This window comes from Tenrec ecaudatus, chromosome 9, assembly GCF_050624435.1.
Source record: "Tenrec ecaudatus isolate mTenEca1 chromosome 9, mTenEca1.hap1, whole genome shotgun sequence".
Lineage (NCBI taxonomy): Eukaryota > Metazoa > Chordata > Mammalia > Afrosoricida > Tenrecidae > Tenrec > Tenrec ecaudatus.
In genome coordinates, this window is record NC_134538.1 from 49,710,545 (window position 1) to 49,724,871 (window position 14,327).

The 14,327-nt window shown below is 43.9% G+C and overlaps 1 protein-coding gene across 3 annotated transcripts in view; it reads left to right on the forward strand.

Annotated features, from left to right (window-relative positions):
- Window positions 1–14,327, forward strand: part of EFL1 (elongation factor like GTPase 1) — a 172,244-nt gene that overhangs the window by 22,083 nt on the left and 135,834 nt on the right. For all 3 annotated transcript variants that reach the window (XM_075558061.1, XM_075558063.1, XM_075558062.1), the window contains exons 5-6: window positions 10,896–11,029; window positions 13,399–13,536. In XM_075558061.1, the coding sequence (XP_075414176.1) occupies window positions 10,896–11,029; window positions 13,399–13,536 (272 nt within the window). The remainder of the gene's footprint in view (window positions 1–10,895; window positions 11,030–13,398; window positions 13,537–14,327) is intronic.

Genomic DNA, 14,327 nt, shown 5'->3' on the forward strand with positions numbered 1-14,327 from the left:
TGGCACAATAAACTATAGCCCTCCCCATAGTCTAATGTCTTTGCATAGGTTAATAAACACACACATCTTTCTGGCATTTTCTTCTTTCGGCTGACACCATCTGATGTCAGCAATGATACCATTTGCCCTCTTCTAACAACTCCCTGTCAATGTGCTGTTGCAACTGTTTTTGTGTTATCTTCAGCAAAAATTTACTTGCATGTGATATTAATGATATTGTTGGGCTATTTCCACGTTCTATTGGTTATCTTTCTGTGGAATGGACACAAATGTGGATCTCTGCCAGTCAGTTGCCCAGGTCTTCCAAATTCCTTGGTAGAAATGAGTTAGTGCTTCTGGTGCTTCTCGGCTTTTTGAAGCTTTTCATTTGGTACTCCATCAGCTTCTTTCTTCGTGCCATTGGGTCTTGATCCTGCGCTTCCTCGGAAAGTGATAGAATGTCGAGCAATTTGTTTTGGGGCAGCGGCTCTTTGTGTGCCTTCCATCTTCCTTGCTTCCTGCTTAGTTCAATAATTTACCTTGAATATTGCAGTTTGCCTGGATTTGCATAGGTTAATATGCAATTTAATTTGCTTAGGTTAGTTCTTTCCATTGGAAATATGCTGCGCATGTTCTTCCTTTTGGACTTTCCAACTCTAGGTGTTGGCGTGTGTCATTATAATACTTTGTCTTCTCGAGCTGTCCTTTGACATTTTCTGTTCAGCTTTTTAAATTTCATCATTCTTCCATTTGCTTTAGCAACTCTGACCAAGAGCAAGTTTTTCAGAATCTTTGCTGACATCCACTTTTACCTTTTCTTTCTTTCTTGTGTGCTTAATGACATACGTTTTTACACGATATTTTTGATGTCACCCTACTGCTTATCATGTGTTCAATAAGTCAAATCTAATCTTGAGATATTTTCAAAATGCAATCGAGGGTATACTCAGGGTCATATTTTGACTCCTGTGAACTGGTTTGAGTTTTCTTCCACTTCCACTTGAATTTATGTCTGAGAAATTGATGGCTTGTTCCACAGTCAGCCCGTAGCCAGTTTTTGGTTGACGATACTGTCCTCCATTTTTCTCCGTTCTTTCCTCCCACAGTTGTGGTCTGTGTGATCTGGCAAGGTTCCCACGTGTAGTTCCCTTTTCTGTTCTAAAAAGATATTTGCAGTGAAGAAGTGTTGACCTTGTAAAATTCTGGCATGCCATCTCCCGTTTCATTTCTATCACCAGCACCATGTTTTCCAATTATGGAGCCTTCTTTTCTGTAACCAGTGTTTGCATCAAATCACAAATAATTATTAATGCATTTTGATTGCATGTTTGATCATTATCAGACTGAAGAATTTGGTTAAATCTTCATCACTAGCTATAGTAGTGCATAAATTTGAATAATTGTATTAATTAGATTTCTTTGTGAGCAAATAAATAAGATCCTATAACAGACAGTGTTGTACTTCAAGATAGATCTTGAGCTATTCTTTTTGATAATGCAATACTCTTTAAAACAAACTCACTGCTATCAAGTCATTTCTGACCCATTGTGACGTCCCACCACTTTCTGCCATTGAGTTGATTCCAACTCTTGAGATGTCAGTGGCTGTAAAATCTTCACAGGAGCATGCAGCCTCGTTTTTCTGACTCAGAGCTACCGGTGGGTTTGAATAATCCATTTTGTGGTTAGTCCTCTAACACTTAGCATGTAGCATCACCTGCACTCCATGATTCATAATTTGAATTTTCACCCCAAATCTTCCTGGGTAAACTTACCATCTCTTAGGATAACTTGGTCAACAGCTTGACTTCTCAGCAACAGTAATAGTAACCCTACTTGACTCTCGGGGCCACTTTCTGGATTTCAGAGGCATCTGCAGCTGTTTGTTCCTAACTTTTCAAATTGAAATATGCCCATCTCTACAGTCTTCCATTCTCCTCATTTTCACACCTGGGCACTGAGATACTCACTCTACGTTTTCTTCAAGATCTCTAATCTCGTGATTCCTCCCCCCACATTATCCTCCAGTTTTGTTATCTTACCAAGAGTATTAGTAAGCCCCTCCGGTTCTATGTTTCCTTGATCTCCCCTATTCCTAACAAAGCTCTAACCCGTGGTACAGCCGTTTACGGACTACCCCTGGTGTCCTTCCCATGGCACCGATGTTAGGTCTTGCTCACTTTTCCTAGTAACTGTTTTAAACCTCTGACCTCCCAAACTAACCCCAAATTTCCTCTCCACAATTTCAGTGGAAGTAAATTCCTTCTGTTTCACAGGAAGTAGAAGTCTCTCAACTGCTTGTGACCAACGCCTCAAGACATAACGGTATTAACATCTTTGCTTATCTTCTGTGAAAGACCTGCTCTCTGGAGCTCCCCTCCCGCTGATCCTGTTTTCTCCGTATCCTCCACATCTTCCTCTTCCTACTGGACATCAGCTTTTCACCGTGCGCAAGTCGGACTCATCTTTTACATGTATAGTTTTATTTCTTAAACACACATGCACACCTTTATGCATATACAAGGGGGCTTCCATTATCTTTTCATTCCATCTTTCCATAAACCTTCGAAGCCTTCTTGCACGTACACACATTGAAAACGCAATTTGCTATAGTAGTTCAATACACAACCCTTGAGTGCAGCTAAGTGACACTCAGGAGCACTCTCAAACAGGCCTCCTTAGAAGTGTTACACGCCTTCCCTGGATGTGGTTATAATTTCTGTTAGCGGTAACAGCCATAATATCTGGTACTGCATAAACCACCTAACTTTTTCTGTATATTTCTGCGCTTGACCCTCACCAACAAAAAAAGTCAATAACTTATTTTATGTTTAAAGAAACCAACCTCAAAGAGGCATAATGTTGAAAAAGTCACACCACACAACTGTTTATGGATACATGCACACACGTATACACGTGCGCATTCTATGTTTGTGAGGGGGCTTTAAAAAGTTAGTGGAGAAATAGAATGAACAGATCGTGGGATTTTCCCATGAACTTCTTAAGCCCCTTTGTGTGTACGTATGTACTTACCTTGTTTTGAAGCACACGCTCCCTACATGGTTCGTCTCCCTCTCTAGTTACAGTGATCTTGCTGTTACTCAGCTGCGGTGACGGTGGGCACCACACGTGTTGGGATAGCACGCGGGTTGATGGGAGTGCCTCCCCTCCGGGGTGACACAGCAGGAAGAGGTTCTAGACTAGGTGCAGAACCTTTATGTGGGCTCCCAGAAGCCAGTTTTCCACTCCAGAGTCTTAATCTGGTGCTCCCTTCCATTGAGTAGAAGCAGGAAGACTGTGACATGTCATCACTTGATTTATGGGCTGTGCAGCAGGCCTTCAAAGGTGAGCAAGTTCTGAGGGAAGCCAAAATGCAAGGTGTAGTCCTGGTACCGAGTGATTGAAGTGGGTTAGTGTGAGCTAGGAAAACCGTGATGTGAGTTAGGGGAACCAACTGGTCTAGTTTGCTTCACGTTAAAGGCAAGTCTGGAAGAGTCTAGGGATGAACTTGTGCAGCCACAGCAACCAAAGCTCTGTTGCTCACGATTCATCGACGCTTCCGGACCATTGCTCCCTCCCTCTTGGCTGACATCTCCGCTCTGACACTTATGCCATCGGAGCCAACCACCCCACCTCTTGTTGTGGCAGTCTGCTGCAGAGGGAGCCTCTTGGTTGAGTTTTGGTGGTGGTGGTTCTGTCAAATTGGTTCCGGCTCTTCGCGACCCTGTGTCCTACAGACTACAACACTGGTGCAGTCGGGCACTGCCCTCATTGTGTTCCCATGTCGGAGCCTGCAGTCACTGTGTCAAGTCTGTCTTGTCAGCGGCTCCCTCTGTTCTCCTGCCCCTCTTTCTACCATACCAGCCATGATGTCCTTCTCCGGGGACTAGTCTCTCCCGACAGCATGTCCAAAGTATGTGAGACCAAGTCTTGCCGTCTTTGACTCTAAGGGACCTCTGGCTGTACTTCCCCCACAGATGTGGACGTTCTTTCGGTACTTCAGTATTCCTCGCCAGCACCAGGGACCCTGGTGGCATATTGGGCTGCCCACTGAGCCGCCAACACAAAGTCATCGGTTCAGACCCACCAGGGAAAGATGAGACTGTCTGCTTATGAGTGTAGTGCTCTTTGTAGTATTATGCTTTATCAGACACACAGCTGATGAGTCCATTTTGACTCATAGCAACCTCAGGCTATATTGATTTTTGACTTTCAGTTGTATTTATTGGTTTGAAACCTAAAGGAAAAGTCGTGCTGTTTTCTTAAACATTCGGGCTCCCTCTCTTCCATTGCCATTGAGTCAGTTCAGACTCACTGAGACTATATATAGGGCAAGTAGAGGTGCCTCAGAGTTTCCAAAGCTGTATCTTTATGGCAGCAGTGGCCCTCATCTCACCTCCCCTGGAGCAGCTGTGGGCTTGAACTGTCAGCCTTAGGGTTAGCAGCTGAACCACTGCATCACCTGGCTTCCTTTGTCATTCCATAGTTGGGGTGCTCATAATTGTTAAATGCTCATAAATGAGTCATTTACTCAGGAACATATCCTCGTACCACTCAGCTCCGTGGCTGAGCACAGCCTCCCCTGTCTCAGATTCCAGCTGTATTGCTGCTGGTGGTGGTTGCTACATACAGTGTTCTTCTACATTGAAAGGTAAACGACCCCTGCACAAGGTGTAAGTCTTCCTGTGTCACTTGAGTTTTTCGCACCTGTTCTATTTTAGGTACAGTTTGTTCATCCGCTTTCTTCCTGTGCTCTCGTGAGCGTCATCAGGGTCTTGGAAGTGGAGCGCTGCCATGAGTCTTAACTGTTCTCTGAGGAGATAGCATTGGCAGGTGGTGGGACACACTCGCATCTCCTGTGAAATGATGTTGTGTACACTAAAACTGCCCCAGGACGGTGTGCGCAGTAAAGTCTCTGCACGGAACTGCTTATCCGCAGCAGAAATTACCTGCAAGGCATCTACCATAATTAACTGCAGGATCTTCCAACCTACAATAACTTAAACAGAAAAAAAAAATTAAGGCACTTTTATTGACACATAATCCCATATAGAATTCAATAGTTCAGTCATATCAAGAAGAGTTATACTCTCATTACCATAATCAATTTTAGAACAATTTTTTTCTTATAGTCATTGTTAATGCATTCTTTAAAAAAATATATAATTTTTAGTTTTGTGGATGTGAAAAACAAAACAAAACTTTGGATTGGTGCTTAGCAGTTGAGATCAGCTGTCTGAAATGAAGAGATTTACCGTATACACTCGAATGTAAGCCGACCCGAGTATAAGCCGAGATACCCAATTATTACCTGGGAAACCAGAAAAACTGATTGACTCGAGTTTAAGCCTAGGGTGGGAAATGCAGGATGTGAATTAACACAGAGACCAGAGGGGAGAGACGGAGCACAGCTGCAGACACATCCTTACCAGTTCAGCTGCCGGCATAAGTGAATCACTACAGGTGCTTCAGTGAATCGGAGCCATCCATGTCATAGGCTGGCTCTGATTGGTTAGATGTGAGTAAACAAACATTCAAAGCCCTGCAGTGTCAGCGGGGCTTTGAATGAACAGCAGAGGAATGGCAGTCACCCGCGAGATGTTACAACTCACTGGGACACCACTGACACTTGTATAAGCCAAACCCCAGTTTTTCAGCACATTTTTGGTATATTTTTTATAAACCGAGTTTCTACTGTATTTCCAAATGCCTGGGACCTAAAGGAGCAGACGTTTCTGTCCCCAGATGTCTGTCTAGGTTAAGTGTGGAGCCCATTTTGACTCATAACCAACCCACATACAACAGAGCAAAACAATGCCAGTCCTACGTCATCTTTACAGCTGTTTTAGTTTAAGCCCATTGTTGCAGCCACAGAGTTACCGTATACACTCGAGTATAAGCCGACCCGAATTTTGGCAGAGGCACCTCATTTTACCACAAAAATTGCAGAAAAATGTGCTCGAAAACTCGGCTTACACGTGAGTATATACGGGAGTTCAATACACAGCTTTTAGATCATTTTAGGATACTTAAAATATTTGGCATCTGAGAAGTTTTATGACTTCACCAGATGTATTTATAATTTCTCGTAGCAATAATAATCATGATAGCTAGTACGGCTTAAACCCCTTGACTATTTTTTGCTGTATATTTCTGTACTTGATTCATACATACATACACACACAAGATAAGTGGATTTTACTTTATATTCAAGGAAACAAACCTTTCAAAAGATTAATGTGCCTAAAGTCACACAGCAGAGGCTTATGGATTTTTTCCCTTAAATAGATGCTGGACTTCTCCTGCCTTGGAGACTTAGGTTGACGCTGTCTGGGAAAGGTTAGAGTGGAAGAAGTAGTGAAAGAGCCCCCGGAGACCTGGCTCTGAGAGGAGCCTTGCTGCCTTAGTTGGCTGTGCGGTCGAGCACAGCGTTATCCTTCCTCATCGTCAAATACGATGCGGCCACTCGGGATTTCAACCAAACGGAGCAGACTCGCTATTGGCACCGACTCGATGGCAGTGAGTTTGTTTGAGAGCTTGCTGCTTCACCACAGGGCACCTCCGAGCCCCCCCCCCCCCCCCACACACACACCAGGTTGTCACTCATCTCTCCCTGCATACCAGCTGTATTAAGTTCATTCGATTCACATTTTGTTTTCAGTCTGTATGTCTTCAGACTGAACTCATTTGGTGTATCATAGGTTCTGTGACCCCTTCTCGATTCACTTTCAAGGGCTCTGTAAAGGAGCCCCAATAGCACCATGTTTCAGTGCTTGGTTGCTAACTGAACGGTCGGAGGTTAGAATCCACTCGCCGCTCTGTGAGGGAAAGCTGCTGCACTCGGCTTCCTTAAAGATCCCGAGCCTCGGGATGCCATCGGGCCCTTGTCTTCTGCCTCTTGGGTTGCTGTGAGTGGGAATCAGCCGGGCAGCACAGGGTTGGGGAGGTTGATGGAAATGGAGTGACGATGAGGGAATGTACACCGACACGCACTGCGCTTTCATTTGTTCAGTCCTTTGGAATTTTCCTAACGGTTTTGAACCCTCAGTCACAGAGCAGAGCACTGTTGTGTAGGAAGGGTGAGGTTGCTCTTTGGATTCCTTTTAACACTACTGTGAGGAGTCGGCACCCACTCCTTGGCAGCGAGCTTCATTTTGTTTGTTTATTATTTATATGCCAGCTGTACTTAGAACCGTATCAGATCACAGAAGTGTCAGACAAAGGATAAGGAAGTGCTTTGAGATCTCCTCACCTCACTCATAGAGTTTGGTCAAATGAGCAAGCCTGGCTGTTTGCTTAGCTGCCAAGGAAACAGTAGTCCAGGATGTGAGAAACAGCTCCGCAGCATGATAGGTCCTGCGTGCCAGAACTTGTTATTACATTGGGTGACTCTTTACTTGTGAGGGCTTTCCGCCAAAAACAAAGGGGTTAGACTGGGATAATACTTAGTGACTTCAAGAGTCACGCTTTCATTTTATCTGGTGAGAGCTGATAGGACCCTGGGCCATGTTAGACGTGCTTGTTTTCCGTGGTTTATTCAGTGGAGCCTGATTTCTTGAGACCCACAGTGAGAGAGAGGCTCCTCTTAGGCACAGTGGACTTTGTCTGAGGGCCGTTATTTGACTGCCTCGATTTTATTTGAAATACCCACAGCCCTCTCGGGTTGGAACTTTGTTATTTCCTGATTTAATTTATTTTTTAAAATAACACTTTATTGGGGACTCAAGCAACTCCTGTCACAATCCATCCATCCATCCATATGTCAAGCACATTTGTACATTTGTTGAGCCCTCATCATTCTCAAAACATTTTTTTTGACTTGAGCCCTTTGGTATCAGCTTCTCATTGACTGAGATGAGCCAGTCAGGGTGCAGTAGAGCACTGATGAAAAATACAACTTTCCTTTAGTTCTCTCTCTTTTTTTTAAGTTCCTGGATTTTTTAAAATCGTTTTATTAGGGGCTCATACAATTCTTATCACAACCCATACATACATCAATTGTATAAAGCACATTTGTACATTCATTGCCCCCATCATTCTCAAAACATTTGCTCTCCACTTAAGCCCATGGCATCATGTCCTCATTTTCCCCCCTCTATGCTCCCCCTCATGAATCCTTGATAATTTATAAATTATTATTTTGTCATATCTTGCCCTGTCCGACGTCTCCCTTAACCCACTTTTTTGTTGTCCATCCCCTTAGATCCTTGTAATCGGTTCCCCCTTTTCAACCCACCCTCCTCTACGCGCAACCAGTATTGCCACTCACACCACTGGTCCTGAAGGGTTCATCGACCCTGGATTCCCTGTTTCCAGTTCCTGTCTGTACCAGTGTACATCCTCTGGTCCAGCCAGACTTGCAAGGTAGAATTGGGATCATGATAGTGGAGGTTGGGGGGGAGCATTTAGTAACTAGAGGAAAGTTGTATGCTCTATCCTTGCTATACTGCCCCCTGACTGGTTTGTCTCCTCCCTGAGACACCTCTTCCAGAGAATCTCCAGTGGCCTACAAATGGGCTTTGGGTCTTTACTCCACCCCCCCCCCCCCACATTCACTGTGGTAAAATTTTTTGTTCTGATGGTGCCTGATACCTGATCCCTTTGACACCTCATGATCACACAGGCTGGTGTGCTTCTTCCATGTGGGCTTTGTTGCTTCTGGGCTAGATGGCTGCTTGTTTACCCTCAAGCTTTTAGTTCTGTAATGCTTCTCCACTCCCCCTATCATGACCCCAATTCTACCTTATAAACCTGGCTAGACCAGAGGATGTACACGGGTACAGATAAGAGCTGGAAACACAGGAAACCCAGAGCAGACAAATTTCTCAGGACCAGTATTGAGAGTAGCCATACCAAGAGGGGAAGGGGAAGGCTGGTGGGAGAATGGGGGAATCGATTACCATGATCTAGCTATAACCCCCTCCCAGGGTGATGGACAGCAGAAAAGTGGGTGAAGGGAGACATCGGTGGGTGTAAGACATGAAAAAATAAGAATAATTTATAAATGATCAAGGGTTCAAGAGGGAGGAAGGGCAGGGGAGGGAGGGGAAAATGAGAAGCTGATTTTATCTCATTTTTAAACAGTTTTATTGGAACATAATCCACATGCCATACAATTCAGTAGTTCAGTCATTTCAAGAAGAGTTGTACAATGTTACTACAATTAATTTAATCAATTCTTATACTCTTTATTAGCTCCCCATTTCTCACCCCCACAATTTCCCCTGCCAGACAAGAAACCATTCATCTAGAGTCACTCATTCTAAATTTCCTGTACCGAAACATTAGCAACAGGTGCAAAATGAAACAGAGAGAAGCCTTAATAAAAAAACAAGCCGAAATGTTAAAAGCTTTTCTGGTGGGTGCAGAGAGCCCGAGGCCATGCGAAACCCTTTGCATGAAAAGCCCTGGAAAGCAGGGGCTGAGAAGAGCCGGTGTTTGCCTGCAGTTGGCGTTCCTCTCACGGAGCCCCCGTGCACTGTGGGCTTCAGGGAGTCACAGCCCGGTGAATCTTAGCATGTGGGCTGCCACTCACTGCCACCCCGCCCGCGCGTGCTGCTTATGGAGTGGAGTGCAGGAGATGGAAGACCCGAGTTAGATGGTCTACCACTGTGAATGGTTTGATCTCAGGTAATTGACCTCAGGCCGGGTTCTCAGCGGATGTTTTTGTGTTCTATAAAACAGGGCCAATGGTGGTAATTACTGAAAATTAAATAAACAAAACATTCAAACTCACAGCTAGAGTTGAATCGTGAACCTATAGGACCAAGTACAACCCCACTGTGGGTTTCCAAGATGATACATCTTTACGGACACAGAAAGCCTTCTCTTTTTCTTGTAGACTGGTGGGTCCGAACTGCTGACTTTGCTTGAGGTTAGGAGCTCATAACCCACTACGCCCCCAGGGCTTCTTGTAAAAGGCCAGTGCAAGCAAACATTAGCTAACGTCCACAAAGTGTTTCCCACAGTGCTGCGCACAAGCAGAGAAACCACAGATGCGGGTTCTGGCCGTAGTGGCTGTGTTATTGTTTTATGCATATCCTCTGTATGACAGGCAGAAATTAAGAGGTTAACATTCCCCAAGAAAACCCATTAAACAGCCTATGCATCATCATCTTCAGTCCTGAGCCCACTGAAGTTGGTAAACACCGAATTAAAGGGAGGAACAAAAGTAATGTGTCTCTGCAGTTACTTGAGCAGTCAGATGATTTTGCCTCTCAGAGAATCCTATCTAATTGAAGGGTAATTGGGGAATGAATGTAAAATTCTAAAGTACTATTATTTTTCTGCACCATTTTCTTCTTTATGCTTTAATGTCAAATCTCCACAGCCTCAGGTGACCAGTTGTTAGGGTCTGCCTGAGACTAATGGTTTGAAGGGATGTAGTCCTAAAACTGGCCAAAGCAGGATGAGGTGACTCCCTTGCTGTACGCTCAGCTCATCTCAATGCAGGCTACTGTGAGAATTAAGGGGCTTGTTTTTGCGTGCCATACCTACTTGGTACATAGGACCCACTCCAGAAGTGTTTTTGTGCTAATTGAATCTAAATCTTGGTCACACCCTTCGGCATTGGTCTCCTGCGTCTCAGTTTCCTGTTCTGTAAAATGGGAATAGGACTATCTCATAGGACTATTGTAAGGATTCACTAGTGCACGCACTGTTAGCATATTGAAACATATTCAGCATGGCGCCCACTCCCCAGTAGACTCCTAGCCCGTGGTGGTCACTATTGGAATCATACCGTTCTTTAACATTTACAGAGGTGCTACTTAAAATCAGTAGTGTTGATAAGAGGAATTCTGAAATTGGAATGGGATCTGTTGATTGAGCTTTTAGCTTCTTATACATCTTGCTCCCGATTCCTTGAGGATGAGTATTGCATATCTGCATATGTCTTTTTAAAAATTTTGTTGCAGGTAGTGAGGAGTACCTGATTAACCTGATAGACTCTCCAGGACACGTGGATTTCTCCTCAGAAGTATCCACAGCTGTTCGCATTTGTGATGGGTGCATCATTGTGGTAGATGCCGTGGAAGGAGTCTGTCCACAGGTAACGGAACTGTAATGGGAAGAGCCTTAACGGGTTGCAGAAGGTAGGAACTCTCGTACACTGTTCCACTCCAGCCGTTGTCACTGACCATCACACAGTTGGTTCCACATTTCCCCTTTGAGGATAGTCCAGGATATAGTAGGGAGTGAGCACCCTGTCTTGAGGGGATCGTAGAGATGGGGACTAACTTCAGATACTTGGGCTTGATGTGTCTGTGATGTCCCGAGAGGCAGACTCACCAAGAATGGGAGGAACGTTGAGCTTTGGAAAGATCTAGATGTTTCACTCTAATAGAAAAGGCTTCTGAAGATTGCAAGAGACTTGATAGAAAGATACTGAACTAGCTTTGTCCTGGATAGGAGCAATTCTTTTCTGTTGACTTTTTAGTCTAGACTTCTCGCCCCTGCATGTGTGTGTACACACACACACACACACACACACACACTCTCTCTTTCTCTCTCTCTCTCTCTGACACACTCCCACTCCTTCCCCTTCCTTTTCTTGGTCTTCCATATCTGTGCTCAGTGTCTTCCAGTGTCCCTCCAAAGTTGGAAAGGATCACCCCTCTGGCCAGAGGGAAGATGCAGCTCTGATCAGGGTGAGCTCAACATAGCTCTCTAAGATTATTTATTTTAATAACCTTTTGAAGTCTTATATTTCACCTTAAAAAGAATGTCACCTTTTATCATCTGCTTCCTAATTTGTGTTTTTTTAAAGCATGTATTTATTTGAGTAAGCTCTTTAAAGAATTACAGAGTAGAAACTGTTATTTTCTATAACCTATTCCAAAACTAAACTTCTCTAGCTTTTTTTTAACCAATCATTTTATTGGGGCTCGTACAACTCTTAACACAATCTATATATACATCCATGTATCAAGCACATTTGTACATTTGTTGCCATCATCATTCTCAAGACATTTGCTTGCTACTTGAGCCCTTGGTATCAGCTCCTTTTTAAAAAATCATTTTATTAGGGGCTCATACAACTTCTATCACAATCCATGCATGCATCAATTATGTAAGGCACACTTGTACATTCATTGCCCTCATCATTCTCAAAACATTTGTTCTCCACCCAAGCCCCTGGCATCAAGTCCTCATTTTTGCCCCTCTCTCCCTTCTTCCCCCTCCCTCATGAACCCTTGCCAATTTATAAATTATTATTTTGTCATATCTTGCTCTGTCCCACGTCTCCCTTCCCCCACTTTTCTGTTGTGTGTCTCCCAGGGAGAGGTTATGTGTAGATCGTGTAATCGGTTCCCCCTTTCCAACCCACCCTCCCGGCATCACCACTCGCACCACTGGTCCTGAAGGGATCATCCGCCCTGGATTCCCTTGTGTTTCCAGTTCCAAAGCAAAAAAATTTGTATGACACACTTTCTTAATTTATTGTAGCAATCTGAACCTGCTGTCTCCAAGTTCATCTGTAGTCTTTTAGGCATCCTGACAAGCTAAGTGAAATGAATACTTTTAGAACAGTGCTTAATTCTAGGACAGCGGTGCTCCACCTTCCTAACGCTGCGACCCTTTCATACAGTTCCTCATGTTGTGCTGACCCCACTTGTGGGCCTGTCTGTATGTGGGCCTGTCTGTATGTGGGCGCACCTGCCTGGAGACAGATAGAGGAGCGGTGTCTCGGTTCCTAAGACCATCGGAAATAAGGTCTTAGGCAACCCCTGTGAAAGGGCCGTTTGACCCCCAAAGGGGTTGTGACCCCCAGGTTGAGAACTGCTGCTCTAAGAGAGGGAGTTTTCACTTAGGGAGTTGTACACTGGGGACTCCAGGAGAATGTCTTATTTTTGGCCCGTGTCCTGGTAGCATGTTTGTTTTATGATTATGTAAATTCTGCACATATGAGGGGACTTCAAAAAGTTCATGGATGAATAGAATTTTCAAGGTAATAGAGTTTTTCCACTAAGTTTTTGAAGCTCATATATATGTATATATGTGTGTATGTATATATTTCTTTTGTCATTATGTATGTAATATTTCCTGGATAAGAGGAGAGAAAACAATGCCAACAAAATGTTGATAGGAACAACAACCAAAAATAGAGGAATATGAGTCTACTCAACTCTTCTTTGTGTGTTGGGTGAATACTAAAAGGATATAATTTCCATGTTCCTGGTCTACATTATTTATTCCATCCTTAAATTGTCATTTGCAGTTGTCCCTTGCAGAAGGCTAGGGCCCTTTCTTACCTGCTGTGTTGAGTCCGTCTGTGCTGTCGTGAATCCTGGCATCTGCCTGGCCTAGTAAGAGCGCAGTAAAGGTGGTGGCGATGTGGTGACTGCTAACCAAGGGCTTCTCATGTGCTTTGGCTATTTCATTTGAGGAAATTGACATTTTTGTTTCTGTTTCTTTTAGACACAGGCAGTTCTACGGCAAGCCTGGCTTGAAAACATCCGTCCAGTTTTAGTGATTAATAAGCTTGACCGCTTGATAGTGGAGCTGAAATTTACCCCACAGGAGGCCTATTCTCACCTCAAGAATATTTTAGAACAGGTATCTTATCCTTTACCTCAGGGTTTTAAAAATTGGGGCTCAATGAGTTACAAGGGGATTGTAGAGTTGTGTATGAAGTATTGCTTCAGAATATTCCCCTATATATTTATATGTGTTTGGAGTCATGTAAGAATCATGCACCATTTATATATGTTGGAGTCATCATGTTACAACAAAAATGATGGGACAGACATGCTCCCTGGAGCCCTTTTTAGTCCCTGGAAGCACTCTTCAGTTTAAAGCTTGGACATTGGTTTTTAGCACACTCTTGTTTGATGCTTAGTAGTTGGCGATTATCTGGTTTTTTATTTCCTGTCTTTAGTTGGAGTTTTACCCAAGCATTCATTCATTTATTTATTCAGCAAGCACATGAGTATATAGTATATAAGCTGAATAAATATATTCTTTCAAGTTCATTGTGCACTGTGTATTGTGAATATGGAGATGGACAAGCTCAAGTCTCCCTTTTCAGAGCGCTCACAGTGTGGTCAGGGAGATCAGTAGTTAGGAGATAGGCAGGAGTGGGATAAGCACTGGGCATGATTGGAAAGCACAGATGAAGGCCACCTAGCCCAGATGGGTGAAGAGGAGAGAGTTTGGAAAAGTCCCATCGTGGAAATTTTGAAAGGTAGGCCTTTGCGAAGCAGAGAATTAGAGAAGGCTGTGAACAAGAAAGAATGGACGGCCAGTCACAAAGGCAAGAAGAAGCATGGTGTGCTGTCGCCTTCAAGGACTGCTAGTTGGGCATAGCTGGGGAATTTGGTCCTGTTACGGCGGGGGCTACTTTGGCT